The sequence below is a fragment of the Lissotriton vulgaris genome, chromosome 2_2 (genome assembly GCF_964263255.1).
Source record: "Lissotriton vulgaris chromosome 2_2, aLisVul1.2, whole genome shotgun sequence".
NCBI lineage: Eukaryota > Metazoa > Chordata > Amphibia > Caudata > Salamandridae > Lissotriton > Lissotriton vulgaris.
This window is the reverse complement of record NC_141688.1, coordinates 220,787,298-220,809,670: the sequence shown is the minus strand read 5'-3', so window position 1 is coordinate 220,809,670 and position 22,373 is coordinate 220,787,298. Positions and strand designations below refer to the sequence as shown.

General features: G+C 46.4%; 1 protein-coding gene across 6 annotated transcripts in view; it reads right to left on the bottom strand.

The window, feature by feature from the left end:
- CAPRIN1 (cell cycle associated protein 1) overlaps positions 1–22,373 on the bottom strand; it is a 497,978-nt gene that overhangs the window by 133,875 nt on the left and 341,730 nt on the right. For 4 of the 6 annotated variants that reach the window (XM_086959577.1, XM_086959579.1, XM_086959581.1 and 1 more), the window contains exon 15: positions 11,536–11,730. In XM_086959577.1, the coding sequence (XP_086815703.1) occupies positions 11,536–11,730 (195 nt within the window). The remainder of the gene's footprint in view (positions 1–11,535; positions 11,731–22,373) is intronic. The other 2 variants (XM_086959578.1, XM_086959583.1) reach the window with 1 other exon arrangement.

Below are 22,373 nucleotides of genomic sequence, written 5' to 3'. Positions count from 1 at the left end.
ATCTAAGGGATCCTTAATGTGTCCACCCTATCCCCTAAATCATCCTCATCCTGTGGTGGTAAGGGTGAGCATGGAGAGGGTATAGGAAGGTTTCTAGGAGACAAAGGTTTAGTAGGAAGGATATAAGAAGAGGGTCCTATGGGTGAAGTTGCAAAGTCTCTTCTTTGCAGGTATCTTAGGTCTGGGTGAGGATTCAGATTGCCTCCTCTTTGTTGGTGGACTGACAATATGGCCTGTTTTAGGGTCCACAAGTAATGTTTTTTGTTTCAGATCGAGAGTTTCTGGCCGAAACAGTTCTTCCTGCTGGTCTTCTTTGAGTACCGATTTTTTCCGTTCCGAGCGTGGCTTTTATTTGGTCTCTATAGCTTTAGGAGGTGCTCTGTGCTCCTTTGGCTTCGAAGTCGGAACTTTTCTTTGGATCCGAAGATTTTTGTTGGTGCTTTTCCAGTTCCGAGGCCTTAAGGTATTTCAGTGGCGAAGGGTTCAGCAGCGAGGCCTTTTTGGGGGTAATGGAGATGTGTATCCCCGATTTCGGCACCACAAGGCGTTTTCTGGGTACTGATATGCGGCTTACGCTGTCCCGAGCTGCCAGAAGGCTTTTCTTTTCTTTTCGGGGCCGGGCCCAGAGGCTGGACTTCTGAACTTTTTTTTCGGCCTCGACTATGGCCTTCAGGGGACGTTTTTACCGAGTCGGTGTCGTCCGCTTTAGAGACTATCTCGAGCTGTTCCGAATCCTCTGCCTCTGGAACATCGGGCCTTCAACGAAAATGTCTTCTGGCACTGGTGCAGCCTGTTGTGCCATAATGTGTCGAGCCTTGATGGTTTTCTTCTTGATCTGGTGATAGACAAAGGTTGCAGATCTTGTGGTGGTCACTGTGTGGAAATGTAGCTCCACACTAGGAGCATTTTTTAAATGGAGTCCTTTGCATTAGCCATAGGCCGGAATGGCGCCGATAGGCCCAGCGGCCCGCGTTGACGACCAGCATAGAGCATTTGGGAGTTAGCGTGTCGAAATGGCAGGCTAACGGAATAATTCCACTGAGTGTGATAGGTTGTGGGTCGAAAGAGGTTTGGAAGACATTCCATATCATCCCAGTGTGCACGGTCATACCTAGCTAGTAGGCCCTAAGTGTTGGCAATGCACCAGTGATTAATTAGCAGCTTACCTTTTACCCGATGCGTGAAGAAGCTTCGATTCTTTATCTGGAGGAGGAGCATCTCCAGATGTTTACGAGCATTGGAAACGACCAGGGCACATGAAACATTTTTTCAGGAACTAAAAAGTGTGTTTGTCGGACAATCTAAGCCAAATAAAGCTAAAACTAACTACTCGCCACAGTGGTGTTCTAAAGAATGCAGACAAGCGCGCTGCGATTTGGGTCAAGCTCTCAAATCAGGATCTAGCACTGCTGTACGTCTAGCAAGGATATCCTATAAAAATGCAATATCCAAATCCAAGCGGGCTTGGGACGAAAAGAGGTGGCAAGAGTTAAGGGAAGCTAGTGCCCCGGAAAATTCCAGATCTTTTTGGAGTTTACTTAAGTGGGGCTGTGGGGGGCAACCGGAAAAGCCGCAGAACTGGGTAGCCAAGGAAGACTGGGTGGCCTACTTTAAACCCAAAATATGCAAAAAGTATGGAATTAAACATAAATGCAGAGGTTATATTCACTCTATTTGTAAGAGGCATTTAATATTGGGGATGTAAATCTTGGCTTGGAATCTGTGGTACCAGGTAGGGCGCCAGGTATAGATGGCGTCCCAGCTGATACCTTTTTGTATGATAAGGAATCCTGGGGAAGGTATCTTTTGCTATTAGTTAATGCAATAGCAAAGGGAGCGCCGATACCAGAATCGTGGAACTGGGCGGAAATCATACCAGTTTTTAAGAAGGGGGCTAAGTCACTCCCCGGTAATAACCGCCTGATCAGTCTAATTGACACTATGCAAAAAATCCTAGGTAGACTGATTTTAAATAAAGTGCAGGAATGGGAGTGTGAGCAGAACATCTTCTCACACTTTCAGGCAGGGTTTAGGGCCTGCATCAGTACAGTCGAACAAGTATTGCACTTTGCAATGCTTCATTGGAAGACTGTTCAATTAGGTGGGGGTAGTTTATATGCTGCCTTTATTGATCTAAGGGCAGCTTTTGATCTTGTTTCTCGCTCAACTCTATGGTCAGTTTTACACGATCTGGGGATGCCTTGTGGCCTTCTTTCGCTTATCATGAGACTCCACGAACATAATGGGGTGTTGTGAGGAAACTCTAGTATAGGATCCACGAGTGATGGAAAGCCAGACAGCAGTGTATCATGAGCTGTGGGAAGTGATGAGTTGCAGTGCTCAAAGAAAATGTGTGCTAGTGAAAAATGTTGGATTAAAATTGACTAACATGGTGCCTCATGACTAATTTATTAAGGCGGTCACCATGGTGACAAGGTTAAAAGCAGTGTGTGGATGGTTAACGCATATTATGGCCTTTTTCGTGACCTATTGTAGACACCTATGGACTCACAACATTATGACGCTAGGCGTCAATTTTCTCTGTGAATAGGTCACTTACATCGGATGTTGACAAATTGGATTGATAATTGTTTTAACATTGTTTGATCATTGGCTGGCTAGGCTAGCAAGGACTGCTGTTTTTCTGCTTTTCTGCCCACTTTTGAACACCAGGAGATTCATGAAATGGATTTATATCATACATAGGTGATGCACTTTTCCCATTTCTTTAGAGCGGGGCCTCATTACCTGAGCGAGTGCCAGGCGAGGTGAGGCCACTCCCAAGTAAATTTTGGGTGAGTGATTACACAACTTACACATATTGAGCAATGACTTTTTGGCTGCTATATGTCTCATTACATATAAGTTGTTTTCATATCTACATATTTGATATGTGTGTCTGTATTTACTACTTGTGTTTAAGGAGCGGATTTTTTCACAAACCATGACTTCATATCCTACCACCAAGTACATTTATAAATGGTAGGTTTATTGCTTCTGCATGGTACGTAATTTTCACAATGTTCCACCGTTGCAGTAGTGTTATAATAGGTTCCTGAAGAAAGCCATTATTTGGCTGAAACATGTCGACCAACTGATCCAACAATGGATGGTAATATGTGTTCTTAACCATCCACACTCTGCTTTTAACCTTGTCACCATGGTGACCACCTTAATAAAATTAGTCATGAGGCACCATGTTAGTCAATTTTAATCCAACATGTTTCACTAGCACACATTTTCTTTGAGCACTGCAACTCATTACTTCCCACAGCTCATGATACACTGTAGTCTGGTTTCCATCACTGGTGGATCCTATACTAGAGTTTCCTCACAACACCCCATGGTGAGGCACTTAGTAGATACCAGTTTCTATTCCAAAATCCCAGATGATGTTCCGCCAATTGGTGGGCTGATGGGTTTTCTTTTCTCAGTTTTTCCTCACCCTTTGTTATCCTTGTCAGTTTATATACACACACTCATCTATTAGAAAACAGACACTCTCTAGCCTTTACAAACAGACAGCACACTCTTGTTTCTTACTAATGCTTAAACACCGCCAATTGGCTGGAGCCCTGAGTGCTGAGCATGCCAAATCGTTGACCAAATCAATTGCCCCTGCTCTTCACGTCTATGATGCAAAGGTGGTCAGCTCAGCCCTTTATGGCGTAGAGATTTGGGGCTTTGAGAATTTAGGCAAAATGACTTCATCTGAAAATAAGTGCCTACGTAATCTTATCAACTAACCTCAGAGTACCCCTATGTATCCTGTCTTATGATTTGGGAGTTAGGACAATTGAGTTCATTGCTAGTTTGAATTCGGTATTATACTGGAGGCGCTTATGGACAACTCCTGAATTAAGAATATTTGCTATAGGACTTATGGATATAATTGAAAAGTGACACTTTCCATAAAATTAAATAGCTATCAGGTGTTAGGGGGATTCTTGGAGTGTAAGGAATGCACGAGCTATGGAAGGATCCACTGAATGCTAGGTTTCCTCCGAAGAAGGTCCTAAAGGGCATATATTGGGAGAGGGTAGCTTCTAAAACTTTTAGGTCTACTGCACCACTTTCTCTTACAGGGATTTTTCTTGATCTTAAAGATGTGACAATTCTTGAAACATTTTGGTATGATATAACTAAACCACTGGATAGAAAGCTCTATTTCCAGCTTAGAATTGGTAGTTTGCTAATTAGAGCATTAACGTCTAGGTGGTCAAATGGGAGAAAGGTCACGTGTCCCTCAATCAATCAATCACGACATTTGTAAAGCGCGCTACTCACTCGGGAGGGTCTCAAGGCGCTGGGGGAGAGGGGTATGTTACTGCTCGAACAGCCAGGTCTTGAGCTGCTTCCTGAAAGAGAGATGGTCTTGGGTTCGCCGAAGGTGGGTGGGGAGGGAGTTCCAAGTCTGGGCTGCCAGGTAGGAGAAGGATCTTCCTCTGGCGAGTGCGTGGCTGGTCGATCGTAGCTGGCGGGTGGGCGTGTAGAAGGTCATGCGGTCGTTGAGGTACTTGGGGCCCAGGTCGTGGAGAGCCTTGTGTGCGTGGGTGAGGAGTCTGAACGTGATTCTCTTGCTGACGGGGAGCCAGTGCAGGTCTCTCAGGTGTCCGGTGATGAGGCTGTGTCGAGGGATGTCCAGGATGAGTCGTGCGGAGGCGTTCTGGATGCGTTGGAGTCTTTTTTGAAGTTTGGCTGTTGTCCGGCCCCTAAGGAAACAATTAATCACATGCTGTTTGGGTGCCCAGCGTACTCCGCTGCGCGTAGGGCTTGGTTGCGCCCTATGTGTAGATCATTAGGCACCAGGAGTGGCATGCTCAATGCTAGAATTATTTGCACAAGCACGAATCCTTTGTGTACATAGCAGTGGCAAAGTTCCTAGGGTGGATTTGGTCCATTAGGAGTAAAGTGATGAAGGGGTGATTCGCTCATGTTATGCTCATGTTATGCTGTAGTAGTATTATGTCGATTCTAGGAACCATGAATTGTATGCACTTTTTAAACTTTTCACTATGAGATACATTGTATTTTATCAACTATGAATTGTATGCATTTTTAATGCTTTTATGACATTTGTCGAATAAAGCTTGCTTAACTGACTGGAAATGACCTGTGAATCTACAGGGAGCTGTCCTTTAATGAAAACCGGATCAGAGGATGATTGTTTATATTTATTGTGGTGCAAAAGGGGGTGGTAAAGGGGGTGGTGATGGACGGAGCATCTGAACCAATCAAACACTCACACCCAGTCAGCAGATCTGGGTTTAATCCATCACCGTTCTTTAGCCCACTCTGCCACCCCAGTTCAGACATGGCCATATGCAAATCAGTCTGACCCTGTGCCTCATGGGAACAGTCCAGCCCGAACTGCCAAGCCTTCCCTGGACTAGAAACAAGCTCCCTAGGACCGGTTTCTGGCATTACAGCAGTCTTCAGCCAGGCTTGCTTGAATCCAGTGGCAAAGTGAGCAAGGGACTCACGTCTGAGCATACCCTGCCAACTTATGGCGAACTGGGGTGGCAGAGTGGGCTAAAGAACGGTGAGGGATTAAACCCAGATCTGTTGACTGGGTGTGAGTGTTTGATTGGTTCAGATGGTCCGTCCATCACCACCCCCTTTTGTACCGCTTTGTTTATATTTATTATCGACCCAAGGTGTCAAAATTTGTGCATGTACAGGGTCCTTAAAAATGTCATCAACACATCTCATCATGCCTTTTAACATAGGGAGACTGGCTTAATGTGTGAAGACACTAGTGTCTCAAATACAAAATGGTCATCTAAGGACTCTATGCAGTGTAACCCTATGATATGCTGCTGCTCTGGAAATTTGCTCTAGAAAGGACACATCATCTGGAGATTAAGGTTTTGCAGGGTATAGGTTTGGATCATTTTCAATAGGTGGAACAATATCATCATCAAGCGGATCAGTAGGTAAAGGAACATTGTAATCGTCATCATTATCATCCCCATCTCCTAAATCAGGTTGTGGTGTTATGTGTAATGGATTTGAGCCTGGCAGTACTGGTAAAGGTGAAGATGGTGGTAGTGGTGGAGGGGATGGAAAAGTAAGATGAAAAGGACTTGTAGCAAGGTCCTACTTTTTAAGGGGGGATCTCATATCCATTCTCCTTTGAACTGTCTTTCCTTTCGGAAGGAGTTATTGCTAATATATGTCCAGTGTCTGGATTGTTATAAAGCTTTTTCTGCTTTGGATCTACTCGGTCTTTCATAATGTCTAAAATTGGTATTGGGGAATCTAAAATATCTTTTGGATGTAGGCGCCGAACCGGACTTTTCCTTGAAAGTGGAAGGTTTCGGCTACGAAGGGGACTTTTGTTTTGAAACTGAGGATGTGGCTTCGAACTAGATTTGTCTTTCAGAGCAGAATGTTTTGAGTCCGAAGACGATCTGTTCGGCTCTATACCGAGCTGGAAGGCATGACTGCTTGTATCGGTGCCAGGGGCGAGGCGTCAGAAACGTCATCTCGGTGCAGACCAAGGCCCGAAGGCAGAGGTAGTGCTGTAGCCTTATGTTTAGTGGAAGATAGCTTATGGGGTACAGCGGTTTTAGTAATCACGCCCACCTGTCCCGCTGGAATGGCTTCGAACTCCAAATCAATCTCAGAATAGATCAGCGGTAATCGTAGAGGTCAAATTAGATAGCACCTTACTCTCTATTTGTGGTAGTGTGGGCGAGCAGCAAGGCTTTATCAGAGGGAGTGTTAAGCATTTATTGTACACACTCAGGCAAGAATTGATGTCACACAAATCAAATTGGTCTGAGTTCAGTCCTTGGACTGCACTCAGACCAATTTGATTTGTGTCAAAATATTCAGGTTATATTTATTTCCTAGAACAAAGCTATCCTGTCACAGGTAAGTGTAAATTGTATTTTACCAAGCAGGTTGAACAATACAAGCTAGCTGAATGAAAATGACTGTTACAGGTTTGTAAATACTTTGAATACAGTTGAAATTACCGTTAGATTAATTCTGACTACTTTGCAGATTACTTTATATATTACCTTTTCTACTCATTGTGATATGCATAGATAATACACTAGGACATTTCCTAGAGAAAAGGTAAGTAAAGCAGGTTTTGTATCTTTGCAGTATCTTAGAGTTCCATACAAACCAACTTGACACTTAGAACAATGTTCAAAGAATAGCAGACAATGCAATCCTATGGGAGGAAATGGAGTTATAGGTTTATAGGTAAGCACTTGGTTGTGGGAGTTTGGTTTCTGGGGTTAGAACCACTGTTCCCCCAGGGTCTAAAATGCACCCTCAAAGCACCCTTATCAGCACTTGGGCGGCCGGGTGCTGTGTACCGACGACCAATGTTATTGGAAGGGAGGGGAAGGGGTGGGCGGTTGTGGAGGCCTGCTTGTGAGGAGCCATCAATCGGAGGCCCACTATCCCAAACTGGATAACATTAGGCCTCAGCACACTGCACCTGGCAGCCGTAGAGCCGCTGAAGAGGCTCTTTGAGTGCATACTTGACCCTGGGTGAAACATTGTGCTAACCCCAGAAACCCAACCCTCAAGACCATTTACTTACCTGAAAAACGATAACCCCATTTATCTCCATAGGATAGCATGGACTATTTTCCATGGAAAAAACCTTTACTTGTGTTGCCAGACTAAGAAACCAGCCACCCCAAAGAACCTCTGCAACCGGATGCTCCGTCCGAAGAAGAGGACCAAAGGTGTCTTCACATTTCCCAACATCGCAAGAACCGTAGCCACCCGATAGTTTCACCAGACTGGTCACAGTGTCCCCCTCCCCACCCCAACCTCTCCTGCAGCCCCCATTCTTCATTGGATAATACAGGGCATCCAATACTGTATGACACCTCTGCACCCAGACGTCCTAATGCCGCTGGTGGAGTTCTGCTGGTGCTGCCTTGGACCTCTGCCACCACTCACCTTCACTACTGTAGAAGGGTCCCATAAGTCATTGACACGAATCTATAAACCACATACAATTTTCCTCCCTTAGGTTAACACTGCAGAACGCACTTACCTGAACGATTTTCTCCTGATGCCTAAATATATAAAGATACTTGCTATGTGTATAAATTGGTATGTGTTGCAAAGTCATCCTGTGCCCTGGGCACCCCCCCATCTTTTTGCTGACTGGAACTGGTGGTGACTGACTGACCCTGGGCTCTGTTTAACCAGGCCCAGTGCCAAGCCAAAAAGGAACACATTAGAACACAGTTAAGACACCCAACCTACACTAGGGTACACTTTAGTATGGTGGGGTACCCCTGTAGTTGGCATGACCTACCACCTAAGCCCCTAGTATGTAATAGGGCAGGGGATTGAAACTACCTAGAAGTCTCCAGTATCCTGGGGCATGGCAGTTTAGAGGCCAGCAGATTCTCTGCACCAGCATGTGTGCGGTGCTGAAGCCTGAGGTCAGTTTAAAAGCTGCACTAGTGGCCAGGACAGTTTTTAAACCTTAAATTGTGCCCAAACTCGACTTTGGGGGTAGGGGCCCTTAAAAATTAAAAACCTACCATGTTTTTGCATATTAGGGACCCCCAGGGTCACCCCTAGGTATTTCAGGGGTCAGTTATCTATAAGGGGCGCCCTTATAAAATGAGTTTTTAGAAGCCTGGGTAAAGTGAAATTTTACATTTCACTACCCACATTATCTTAAAGAGGTGCTCAAATTCGACTTTGCTGCTGGAAGAATTGGGTAAGGGTGATCTGCAATATTTCTGCAGATTCAGAACCCCTGAAGTCTCCCCTAGTTGCATAGGGGGTAGGGGTCCGGTAAAAATTAGGGAAATACTTATAACATATGGTTTTATAAGCCCTAGTGCTACAAAAGTGGCCAAGTCATTTTTCCCATTGCACACCCCATGGCCCATAGGTTAACATGGTAGTAAATGATTGATTAATAAATATTGATAGGAGAGGACTAGCTGCACCATTCAAAGACTTCCCAGAATGGTCGTATTAAATCCAACGATATTATGTTGTTGAATTTCTCCTAAAGTGTATGTACATACAATAACTTATGAGACTTTCTTGTTTGTAAGTCCAAATTCAGCCTTTCAGTGGTCTGACCTGAATGGTCAGAGTTAAGTGGATTAGCCAGGCTGCTGGGAGGGCAGTGATCTATTCTATAAGAATGCCAGGCCAGGAGGTGGCGTCGTAAACTACGCTCTTCAAAGGCAAGAGGGGAGGCCTGGGTTTTAGTCCACTTTGACAGTAGTGACCCAGAGTCAGGACTAGGCATAAGAAAGGAATTTGCAGATGTTACTGGGATGGTCCATGGAAATGAGATATCCCAGGGGGTGTGTTTAGCCAGCTCTTACCTCCTTGCTGGAAAATCAGCCATTATGGATTTGGAAGGATGATGCACTCTGGGACAAACTAAATGCCACACTCCACCGGATGTGGTCATAACTAGGAGGAGTTGCCCTGCTCTCATTGGTCAGCAGTGACCTGGTGCTTGACCCAGAGAATTTTTAATAAGTATCTGAGAGGGGCAGAGCCCTCCAGATCTGCTGCTTGAAACTGAATGACGCAAGATGTGCCCTGCTGAAGATTTTGCTGTGTGCAAGGAACTCTAAGGCATGACCTATGAAGATGGCACCCTCTGAAACTACAGCCCTGTGGATTAACTTGCTGCCAAAAGACTCAAGAGTGGAAACTCCCTGCAAGCTACAGGTTAACAGAGCTCACCTGAACAGCCCCACAAAGAATTCAAAGCCTGGAGTACCAGTGGATTTGTAAGGGTTTTGTTCAACTGGATTGCGGAATTGAAGTTTCACACTTTCAAGGACCCTCTTGGAGATCCCAGAACCTTGGATTGTGTGTTGGATACTTTGGTACCTGCAAGCAGAACGCCAGGAAGGTGTTCTAACTGGACCCCGCTTGCTGAAGAAGGCGGCCCACTACAGTGGTGAGAATTCTTCAGATCAATTTATAAAGGTGTGTCCCTGACAGAGAAAAAGAAATGACTTAAAGGGGCACTGTTGGTATCTAAACACTAGAAAGTGACTAATCTTTAAAAATTCATATCTCTGGTTCCCTACAGTGGATTATTTTAGTTTTGGTGTTATTTGAAAGATAAAAATATTACCTATTTTTATAAATTGGTGTTGGATTTTTATTTTGTGTGGCGTCTTAATTATTTACTGAAATGGTGTTTTTAAATTAAATTAGATACCTGTCTTTGAAGTTCAGCCTGTCTGCTCGCAGCCACGTTACCAAGGGTTGAGCAAAGGAATACTTTTCTAAGACCTATGCCTTATTGCCAGTGGCAGACCTACATTTGCCCCTAACAATAACCTACTTTCCAACAGTATGGATCTCCTTTTTCAGTCATGTCTCATTCATTGACAATTGTGTGTCTTTTCAGATGTCTTGCACTCCTCCGTGTTAAGCCTAAAGCTGCTTGACCACACTACCCCCTAACAGAGGACTTTGGGATTGCCATTGCATGTCCCTGTCCACTCATAAGGGAACCACTGGATTCTATACAAGGTATATCAGATTTTTTATATACCACATATAGAGCCAGCTTCCTACAGTCCTGATGTAGACCAGGTTGTCTGAGGTAGCCTCATTTCTTTTGGACATGCGGGGTAATAAGACTGACCATATCCGGGTCACAGAAATTGCCCAAGCTGGTCTTCACTAAAATCCTTGATCTCTTGGTCTTAACAAGGAACTAATTATCCTCCTCTATCATGTGGAGCTTAACCATATGGTATTGCGCCACCCTCAGTATAACTACAAGGTTGGCAGAGGTGGCATTTGGCTCTGCCGGCCTTGTCCGGGTAGGGCTGTAGGTCATGGTCTTCTCTGCAACTGCTATGATAGCCCTACCAAGGGTCATCCAACATCCCCATATGTGACTGAGGGGGAGGGTGTGAACGTTCTAGTGGTAGGAGATAGTGGTGGCAGACTAATAGCCTTGTCCCTGACCAGCCTATAGTTTAGAAAGGACTGTTCCTTTAAGGGGATCCTACCCAATTTACGAATGTGGAGTTAGTACTGTAGGGGTTAGCCTCTACAGGACCAAGATGTTCTGCTTAGCTAATAGTAATTGTAGAGCAGTAAATTACAAATGTAATTTGTTTGCTAGGGAAGGACCCTAAATGTGAATGAAAAACTGTACAAAGTGTCACTTTACAGATAAAGACAACAATTTGCAGAGAAATTTGTTCCAAGTTCAGGTTCTGAAATGAGAGGACGTAAAAGCGATACTGATTTACAGAAGACCACTAGGTTGAAAGAATTATTGGGGCACACAATTACAATAATGTGGCCTGCTCTCAAGCACAGTATTCAAAATAGAAAATCTGCGAAAACTGGGAGGTGTCTGGATTAGGTGCATGCACCTCATAACAAACAATCTCACTCAAAGTAGTTTAAAAAAAAAAAACATACTATTTTATCATACTGTAAATAGGCATATTTGGAATCAAACTCGGGAGTGGACATTATAATCTTGATCCGATGGATAAATCAGAATGTAGGTAGTCTACTGAACTTATCAAATTTTACCTCTGAAGCCATTGGAAGGTCCCCTGTAGCCATTGATTATACCACGTGGATTGCGCACACCACCACGAGAGACTCCTCGGTTGTTATAGTAAGGCTGATTGTTGCGTGGGAAACCAGTGTTCTGTTGCTGCGGCTGCTGGTGGTTACCGGTCACCTGATGAGACTGGTCTGGTGAAGAATGGTATGCACCAACTACTGCAACAGAAAACAACTTACATTTCATTCTGCAGGAAACAATGTGAGAATGTAGTTCCATCATTTATCACTGCACTAAACCATTAGCTTCTTGTAAATGGTTCTATTGCAAGAGTGTACCATATGTTGGTGCCTAGGCGCTGTAAAACACAATCACTATAACTAGTTATGACTTAATCTTAATACAGGGTTTAATATTGCTAGCTTCCAGGGCTGTACTACTATGGAGAGGGAGATGGGGGACCTAAAAGAATGTCCACTTGGGGTTTCTTAATATTACTTTCAAGTGCCCTGTTGGTGTGTTTATGTCATTTGATGGTCACATCCCAAAAATCTAAATTAATGTAATTTAGCAACCACAGGACATTTGATCATTCCTGATAACTTTTTTCATCCATATTTGCATACATGCCCCCTCACCATTGCAGATAGTCCAGTTTTAAATCATTACATTATAATCTATTGGCAGTCTATGACTTAAGGTTTTATTTAAAAGCATACTTTATGCAAATCCACATTTGTAACTGAAAAAACATTTGAGGACTTTATGAATTTGAAGCCTCAGAATCACAGGGGCTCACTTCAGGCAGCACATCACCACCCTTGACTTGCAAATGCACTTCAGAATCCATAGACACACCTTCTGGTTTATATCACACATTCTGTGGCAAAATCTGGCAAGCCTACATCTGTTTAGAGGGCATTAACTGCAGTGGTCACTTTGCAATGTCAATAGCCAACTTGACTAATGGTCATATCCGTGCTCTCCATTTCTTTGCTTATACATAGACGCTGAAAAAGCATGGGATTCCTAAACCAACTTACATTTTCTATAACTGTTTGAAATAGTTATGGCAAAAAAGGATCATGTATAATATTGCCATGGTAGTTAATTTTCAAAATTGGATCAGAGGGTTCATATTTAACAAACCCATCACTTTGAAAAGTGGCCATTTTTTGGAAGGCCACCAATGATGTGGACCTCTCCATTTTTAACTGCATGCAGTCTCTTCATCCTGATTTTTAGTAGAGTCGACAGATTGTGAAACAATATAACAAACAATTGCATCCACTAATAGTTGTGTGTCCATATGGAGCATCTGCACAATTTGGTAACTGAGGAGAAATGCGAAGGATAAGTCGTTAAAACGTCACAGACATGAGGCTGAAAGCTTCTACCGTCAGATTTATGGTTTTTGGTAAACATTAAAAGCACACCAGATGGCCACTGAACAGGGCGCAGCCGGGGGACTGGACTCCGATCTTGAAAGAGATCCCCTTGATTCGGGACAGCCTAACAGGGGATGAATGACTACGCTGGAAGCATCAAGCATTGATCACTACACTTGGGACCTTGGGCCGATGGAACCGAGTAGGGCGGGTTCTGGCCGGTGCCTGTAGGGGACTCACCAACCCCACAAGCAAGACTAGATAGGGGGGGGAAATCAAGCACTCTGCCAAGTTGGGGATGCGGGCGGGAATTCGTCCGTGGTGCAGGGGAGCAGGGAGGGGGTGGTGGGTTGGGAGTTCTGAAGTTCGAGTTCAAGTTAAGTTACACGGTCATCACTATTGCGATCTCACAGGGCATGAATACACCACACACTATGGGTGGCGTGCACCGCCTCCGCACTCTGGCACCCTTCTCCTCCTGACAATGGAGACCTCGGTTCAATCATACACATGGCACAGCATAATCAAGCTACACCAGCGATGGGTACCCAGGCGACGACTGTAGTGCCCCCACTGAAGCTCCTTACTTGGAATGTCAGAGGGTTGGGAGACAAAATAAAAAGGGGTTTGGTGCTGCAAACAGTTAAGCGTGCTCGGTCAGACCTGGTACTGCTGCAAGAATCACATTTAGCGGGAACCACCTGTAAAGCCCTGAACAGGCGTGGATACACCATGGCGGTACATTCCGAATTCACCTCGGGTTCCAGGGGCACTGGGATCCTCCTCAGGAACAGCTCCCCCTTCCTGGTCACTAGCCGCAAGACGGATGACCAGGGCAGGTTTGCAGCACTCTCAGGCCAATGGGAGGGAAGGGCCTTGAATGTGATATCAGTCTACATCCCCCCTGCACTGCACGCTACGGCCCTTCCGGCGCTTAGCCGATTCCTTATTGATCTCCCCGAGGGAGATGTGATCATGGGGGGGGGATTTCAATGCCATAGCGGACCCTCTACTAGATACTTTTCCCCAGCGAGCTCGCCAGAGAGGAGCCGCAGCACTCCCGGGCTTTTTATCTGCTATGGGCCTCACAGATGTCTGGCGTCACCTGAACCCGACAGCGCAGCATTACACACATTTCTCCGCACCACACAACACCCTCTCCCGAATTGACTACTTTTTCATTCTGGGGGTTGGAATGAGCTCTGTGGATAGTGTTGACATTATGCCGCGGGGAATTTCTGATCACTCCCCGGTCTCCCTTCACATTTCCACTAAGGAGTGTAGGCGGGGTAGGATATACCCGATCTATCCCACTTATCTGCAAGTCCCTGGTATCAAAAAGAAGCTCAAGTCAACCACCACACACTATTTCAAGGAGAACACTGGGTCGGTCGCCTCACCTTCAATTCTGTGGGAGGCATATAAGACGGTCCTCAGAGGGGCGTCCATATCTGCCATTACTGGGCATAAGAGGGAATCCAGGGCTACACTGGCCAATTTGGAAGCTGCCTTACACACGGCGAACACTGCACATATGACAGACCCCACTCCGGAGACACTCCATGCACTACAGCTTCGCCAGCAGCAACATCAGGCGCACCTTACAGTGATCACAAAGGGACACCTCGCGAGTACAGCGCACAGAATCTATGACGTGGGCGATAAGGCAGGGAAGATGCTAGCGTGGCTAGACAAGCGGGGTGGCAGCAACAAAGGGATTCACGGACTCTATGATACGAGCGGCGTGCTGCGAACTCACCCAGAGCACATAGTCCAGACTCTAGCCTGCCACTTCCAGAACATCTACACACCGACACGGCTAGTCACTGAACGGGAGGCCTTAGATTCACTTCGCAACATCCATGTCCCGGTGCTCTCACCAGAAGCACAGCAGGAACTAGACGCAGACCTGACTGTAGGAGAGGTCCAATTGGCAATACAGGCGCTACAATCAGGCAAAGCCTTAGGCCCGAACGGGATTCCTGTGGAGTGGTACAAGGCGATGGACTCAGTCCTGGCCAAGCCCCTCCTTGACATGTTTAACGACAGCCTACAGAAGACGCTGCTCCCACTAGATCAACGCACAGCCACCATTGTGGCCATCCCAAAACCGTCCAAACCACCAACCGATTGTAACTCATACCGACCCATCTCACTGCTCAATACAGAAGCGAAGGTCCTGGCGAAACTTCTGGCCAGCCGCCTCACCAAACATCTCACTACGCTGATACACCCTGACCAATCGGGCTTTATGCCACATAGGAGCACGGCACTTAATCTGCGAAGGGTGCACGGGGTGTTGGCAAGGGCGCATCTCCTTCAGGAACAGACAGTGATACTTTCCTTAGATGCTAAAATGGCATTTGATTTGGTTGAGTGGGAATACCTCTTTGCTGTACTAACCCGCATGGGCTTCGGGCCCCTATATATGGCGTGGGTGCGATTACTATACACCCGGCCGATGGCGCAGGTAGTAGCGAACGGGCATATATCCTCAACCTTTCCACTAGGAAGGGGAACGAGGCAGGGATGCCCACTATCGCCCCTGTTGTTTGCGATAGTGCTAGAACCACTGGCAATCCTGCTACGAGCGACGCCGTTGTTTAGAGGGATCACGTGGGGCGACGGGTGGGAGGACAGGGTCTCCCTCTACGCCGACGACATGTTGGTATACATGACTGACCCGACTGCAGGGGTGCCCGCCCTGCTGGAGATCTGCGACGAACATGGTAAGGCATCCGGGTATACCCTGAATTGGGCCAAGACGGTGCTCTATGTACTTGCCGGCCAGGCCCCGGTGTTGCCGGCGACCTGCCCTCTTACAGTGACCACCTCTTCCTTCAAGTACCTAGGTATTTATGTGACGAGAGATGCTAAACAGTTCTATGTCGAAAATTTGCAACCGCCTCTGCAGAGGTTGCGTGCAGATGTCCAGTATTGGGCTACGCTACCGCTGACCCTCCTAGGGCGCGCGGCTCTCTACAAAATGATGGTTCTCCCGAGGTTTCTGTATGTACTAGAGAACTCCCCATATGTGGTTAGCCCGCAATACTTCCGGCGAGTGGCAGCGCTGGTCTCCAGCCTGCTGTGGAATAACGGGCCGGCACGTATAGCACAGGCGAAACTAGTGAAGAGTTGGTACGAGGGGGGTGTTGCACTACCTGATCTCCAATTATATTACTGGGCGGCACAGCTTAAAATAATTAATCACTGGATCCACGTTTCCAGAAGCGATCCCGCATACAAAGCAGACTGGTCGCAACTGGGGACGGCTGACATGCTGTCAGTACTGTACAATCGCCAGAAGGTAAAGACCCTGCTGGGCCCAACATTCCACACTGCGACACTCTGGCACATGGCGCAGACCTGCCTGGGATGGAAAGGGAAAATCACTAAGCTGACGCCCCTTTGGGACACCAAGGCACTGGGCACACTTAGGGCATGTAAAGGCTTTGCGAGATGGGATGACATAGGAATCTCAGTAGCTGGAGACCTCTGGGATAAGGGCACGGTTGTTCCCTTCCAGCACCTCCAGCAACAATACGGCCTAGGGCCCACTGAAACATTCCGCTATGTACAGATTCGACATGCACTACTGCGCGCAATCCCACCAGACACGGCACTCCCAGAGTCCTCACCCCTTGAGGATAGACTGCTCACCGAATACATGGAACAAAAAGCGACCTCGCTCACGTAGAAGAAATTAATTAATAACACGCCTGATCCCACACTCAAGCTTAGGGAGAAATGGGTAGCTGAGCTAGATGATATGGATGAAACGGAGTGGAATGAGGCATTGGCCTCCCCGAGGGAGGTGGGCATATCAGCTAGGTTCCGCCTGATACAGCTCAAGGTGCTACACCGCACCTACTACACTCGCACACTGCTACACAGAATACAAAGGGCGCAGCACCCATACTGCCTTAGGGGATGCGGGGAGGAGGGGACTCTCCTACACACGTTTTGGGAATGTCCACGCATAAGGGAACTATGGCGCCAAATTATGCGCACAGTCTCTCAAGCCATGAATGTGTCTGTCCTTCCGGAACCTCGCAGGTGCCTGCTGAACATTTGGGAACCTACGGACTTGAACAGGTACGAACAATTGTGGGTCACCCTCGCAATGACGGTGGCCAAACGAGACATTGCACAGAGGTGGGGTGCTCCGGAGTTACCTACGGTGACGGGATGGGTAAGAAATATGGACCTTCTCATGATTAAGGAAAGGGCAGTGTATGTGTTGAGAGCCTGCCCTCGTAAATGGAACCGGGTATGGCTGAAGTGGAACGCTTATAGAGGTGACCCAGGTGAAGCTTTGCCAGAGGGTGAGGACTCGGATTCGGAGGAGGAGGAAGACTAGTGGCTGTAGAGGGATACTGTGAACGAGGGAGGGACCGGGGGGAGTGATGCACGCACTGACACTCTAAACGAATTGCTGATTTGTTAACCTGTGAGATGGTATAGCAGAACATACGCAGACTCTGATGTAGTGATGACAGTTGTTTGGTTTTTTGAGTACTTTTCTTTATTCTTATGAGTACCCGCTCATGCGCTGTAAGAGACAAATCAGCCTTCTGCCATGGAACTGTGTGGGCGGGGAGGAATTTAGAGGAAGGGAAGACGCTGGGCATGGTGCGGCATATATCTGTTTATTAACTTTTGACTATCAGGCCCTGCATAAACACGGTAACTGTTACTATACTCTATGTTGCATACTATCCCCACCCGGGGAACTAGCTACTGTTCTGTTACGGCAATTACAAATGTCATACTGCTATTTCTTCTAAATTCCTGACAATAAAGAATTTAAAAAAAAAAAAAAAAAGCACACCAGATGTTGGTTGTTGGATGTAAATTTTTATGGCAGTTAGGACAGAATTTGAACAGAGTGTTCCAATGGATCTTGAAATATCCACCCTGGAAAGAAGCAATACTGGTCAGCAGAAAGCAAAGTGGAAGAGCAGGGGGAATTTTACAATGTGATACAAATAGCACAGAGCAAAGGATCTGGAATATATAGTCAAAGTGAAGAAAGAATCACTTCAGGCATACACTCGCAGGTAGTAACTACCCGAAAAGAAACTACGTGATGGATTTGTAACTCAACCTGTGCTTGCACTGGTAGTAAAGTACGGCACCTATGAAAAGGTGATGCGAGGAGAGAGTCTATAGAGGTTAATATTCCCTGTGCCTGAACAAGCTTGAACCATAATATAGCAGGCAAATGAACTGTGAAGAGCCCCCCATTGGATGATGCAAGACAATGCAGCTCAGTGCCAGAAGATGTAACCCTAGAGCAAAAGAAAATAGAAAGACGGACAGAAAGTATCAACTATAAAAGATGCCCGCAGGACTTCGTGTAGCTACTTGAACTGAGTTTTTAGTTTCCCGATTTGCAACCGTCACCAGTCAGCACATGTACATGCGTCATCCCATGCATGGTCCATCCCTTCACAAGTGTATCCTCTCACGAGAGGATTTTTGCTACAAAGATTAATTACCGCTTAAAAAAATATTTTGCCTTGATTTGTTGTTGGTATCCGTTGTCCATATGTAGTCAAGTCAAAAGATTTGTATAGCGCGCTACATACCCGGAGGGTCTCAAGGCGCTTGAAGAAGGGTGGGGAATTACTTGTCAAATATCCAAGTTTTAAGTTGCTTTCTGAATGCTAGGTGTTTCTGAGTGAGACGAAGGTGAGTGGGGAGTGAGTTCCAGGTTTTATCTGCGAGGTAGGAGAAGGATCTACCTCCCATGGTGGTTTTATTGATGCGAGGTACGGTGGCAAGGGCTTGGTTGGAAGATCGTAGCTGGCGAGAGGGGGTGTAGAAGGAAAGTCGTGTGTTGAGGCATTCGGGTCCAAGTTCGTAAAGTGCTTTGTGTGCGTGGGTTAGGAGGCGGAAAGTAATCCTCTTATTGACGGGGAGGCAGTGGAGGTTTTTCAGGTGACTAGAGATGTGGTCTTTACGCGTGATGTCTAGTATGAGTCTGGCTGATGCGTTCTAGATGCGTTGGAGTTTTTTCTGGAGTTTTGCGGTGATACCGGCGTATAGGGTGTTTCCGTAGTCCAGGCGGCTTGTAACCAGTGCATGGGTGACTTTTTCTGGTTTCGGTGGGGATCCAGCGAAATGTTTTTTTGAGCATGCGAAGAATGTTGAAGCAGGATGATGAAACGGCGGTGACTTGTCTGTTCATAGAGAGTGAGGAGTCCAGGATGACGCCCAGGTTCCGTGCGTGGTCCGTTGGGATGGGTGCTTTTCCAAGGGCCTCTGGCCACCAAGAGTCATCCCAAGAGGAGGGGTAGGTACCTAAGATAAGGACTTCTGTTTTGTCGGAGTTCAATTTCAGACGGCTGTGCTTCATCCACTCGGCTACTTCTTTCATTCCTTCATGTAGGTTGGTTTTGGCGGTGTTAGGGTCTTTGGTGAGTGATAGGATCAGTTGAGTGTCATCCGCGTAGGAGATGATGTTGAGGTTGTGTTGGCGTGCGATGGCCGCGAGGGGGCTCATGTATACGTTGAAGAGGGTGGGACTGAGTGAGGACCCTTGGGGTACGCCGCAGATGACTTCAGTGGCCTCTGAGTTGAATGGTGGGAGGTGGACTCTCTCGGTTCTTCCGGTGAGGAACGAGTTGATCCATTCCAGTGCTTTTCCTTGGATTCCGATGTTTCTGAGGCGCTGTAGAAGGGTGCTATGGCAGACTGTGTCGAAGGCTGCGGAGAGGTCGAGGAGGATGAGGGCGACTGTCTCCATTGTCCAGTAGAGTTCGAATGTCGTCTGTTGCTGCGATGAGGGCGGTCTCCGTGCTGTGTTTGGCTCGGAAGCCGGACTGTGAGGGGTCGAGGGATTTGTTGCTTTCGAGGAAGGCGGCGAGCTGGTTGTTGACGGCTTTCTCGATGACTTTGGCCGGGAATGGAAGGAGCGAGATGGGGCTGTCGTTTTTGAGTTCGGTGGGGTCCGCTGTGGGTTTTTTCAGAAGGGCGCTAAGTTCTGCGTGTTTCCAGCTTTTTGGGAAGGTGGCGGAGCTGAGTGAGCAGTTGATGACGTCTCGGAGGTGTGATGCTATGATGGAGTCTGCTTTGTTGAAGATGTGGTGAGGGCAGGGGTTTGTGGGGGATCCTGAGTGGATGGAGTTCATCAGGTGGATGGTTTCCTCAGTGGAGATTGGGTTCCAGTAATTAAAGATGTTCAAGGGGGTGAAGGTCCTGCAGAAGGTTGGGTGGGTTGGTATCCGGGTCGGTTGTCTAAGCTGTTGTGGATGTCTGCGATTTTGTTGTGGAAGAACGAAGCTAGGGAGTCGCAGAGGGCTTGAGAGGGGGTGATATCATTGGAGTTGGCTGAGGGGTTGGTAAATTCTTTGACGATGTTGAATAATTCCTTGCTGTTGTGGGCGTTGTCTAGTTGGTCTTTGAATGCGGCTTTCTTGGCAGATCGGATTAGTTGGTGGTGTATGCGGGTGGCGTTTTTGAAGGCGTCCCTGGTGCAGGTGTTTGGGTCTTTTTTCCAGGCCTTCGAGGGAGCGACAGAGTTTCTTCGATTTCTTAAGATCATCGTTGAACCAGGAGGCGTTTTTGCTGCCTAGTTTGATTTGACGTTTTTTCAGCGGTGCTAGGATGTCGGCGCTGTTGGATAGCCATTGGGTGAGGTTAATGGCTGCTTGGTCGGGGTTTGAGGAGTGGGCAGGGGGGTTTTGAAGAAGCGATGAGGAGATCTGGTCGACGGTGATTTTGTTCCAGTTTCTTCGCAGAGTGGGTTGAGGATGGTTGTGAGTTGTGGTTTTATTGTAGATAAAGTGTACGCAGCTGTGGTCCGTCCAATGGAGAGTAGTGGTGTGACTGAAGGAGACATGTTTGCTGGAGGTGAAATTGGGTCGAGTTTGGTCACATCTTGAGCTATATATGTTTTCTTATCACTGGCACAGTTTTTTGCCTTTCATACCAAGCGACGTTGTGAAATTGGATTCCTATTCGGTCTCTGTTGCCTGTTTAGAAATCATATTCCGCGTTATCAAGCAGACGTGATACCAATACTCCAGATACTAACTACACGGTCTCCAATCGAACAGCAAATAGAGGCACCCTCCTCTGACGTTATCCGGGATACTGGTCCTATTATTATTGTTTTCCAGTCAGCATTAAGAATTCTACTTCCTTTACATCACCAGTGAATTGTGCTCTGGGAGATTCCTGTTTGGGTTGGGGCCGTATCATTTACTTTCGTGCCTACCACCTGACTTACGATCCGTAGTGATTGTTCCATCTCTGATGTCATCACACCACTTCTTTAAATGTATGCTAGATATCTACATGGTTTAGCCTTGAGAAAGTCTTGGTACGTACAATTTACAGAAGAAACACGTGTTGGTTGTTTGTTTCTTTGAAGCTTGTGAATAAAAAGAAAACCATCCAGATTGTCTCATTAAGAATACCTTTGTTTAGACTTACTCGCATTGTGACAATATTGGTTGAATATTTGATATAATTTACAAGTCATCTTTAATACTAACTTTAGGATAGTTCGGACCAGACCCCCTTGTGTTTCTGTTTTTCATCCACTGTGATATTAGTAAGAGACCAGCCATATACATTTCACTCTTGGTCCTGCTCTAATATTAACAGTTCAGATCAAATTGCTAGGCAGTGTCTTCTAGATGGTAAAACAAAAAAACCATTGACCAGTTTCAGCCTGCTTAGGCCTGATCATGGATGTACATTTCGAGTCCTGTGGCACAGTGAGGACGACACCTATTTCTGGCCATACCGGTCACATTTAGGGAGTTTCTCTTCAGCAAAGTATAGTACTTTGACATATTTCATCTCTGCAGGTCAGAAGCTGCAACATTTCTGACTCTATAGTTCCAGAGGCTCTCTTCACACTTTATAATTTCAGCATAGGCATGAAAGAATCCCCGCTTCAGAAATTTCATTTAATTAGCCCACAGTCATTCAAACTGCCTGCTGCAAACCTGATATCAGAAGTGTAGGAAGCAGGGTTTCTGTTGTAGTAACCCCCCACTTTTTGCCCAACTACTGGGGCACCTTGACTATGTGTACCTTGGGTCCCTGCCAATCAGGTTCCCAGGGTGTGTGTTCTTTCCTCAAACTGTACCTTGTACTCCCAATTGCCACATGTCAGACCCTTGTAAAAATGCACCATGGGTATCAAGGCCACTGTGGCCAGGAAGGGCCTCTAGTTGCTGCAGCACTTATTGTGCCACCATTAGTGGCTTTGTACTATTACACACACACACATACACACTACCAGTGAAGGCTGCAGTTTTGGTACAGAACAAAGTGAAGAGTCGACATGGCACACATCCCTGTGTCATGCCTACAACCCACTGCCCTGGCATATGTCAGCCACCTATCTAGCTGGGTGCACTATACCAGTGGTGAGGGTACAGGTGCATGAGTGTAGGAAAGTGGCTCTATATAAACTGGACAAAAGTAAGGTACAGTGTGTATAGAGTCCCCAG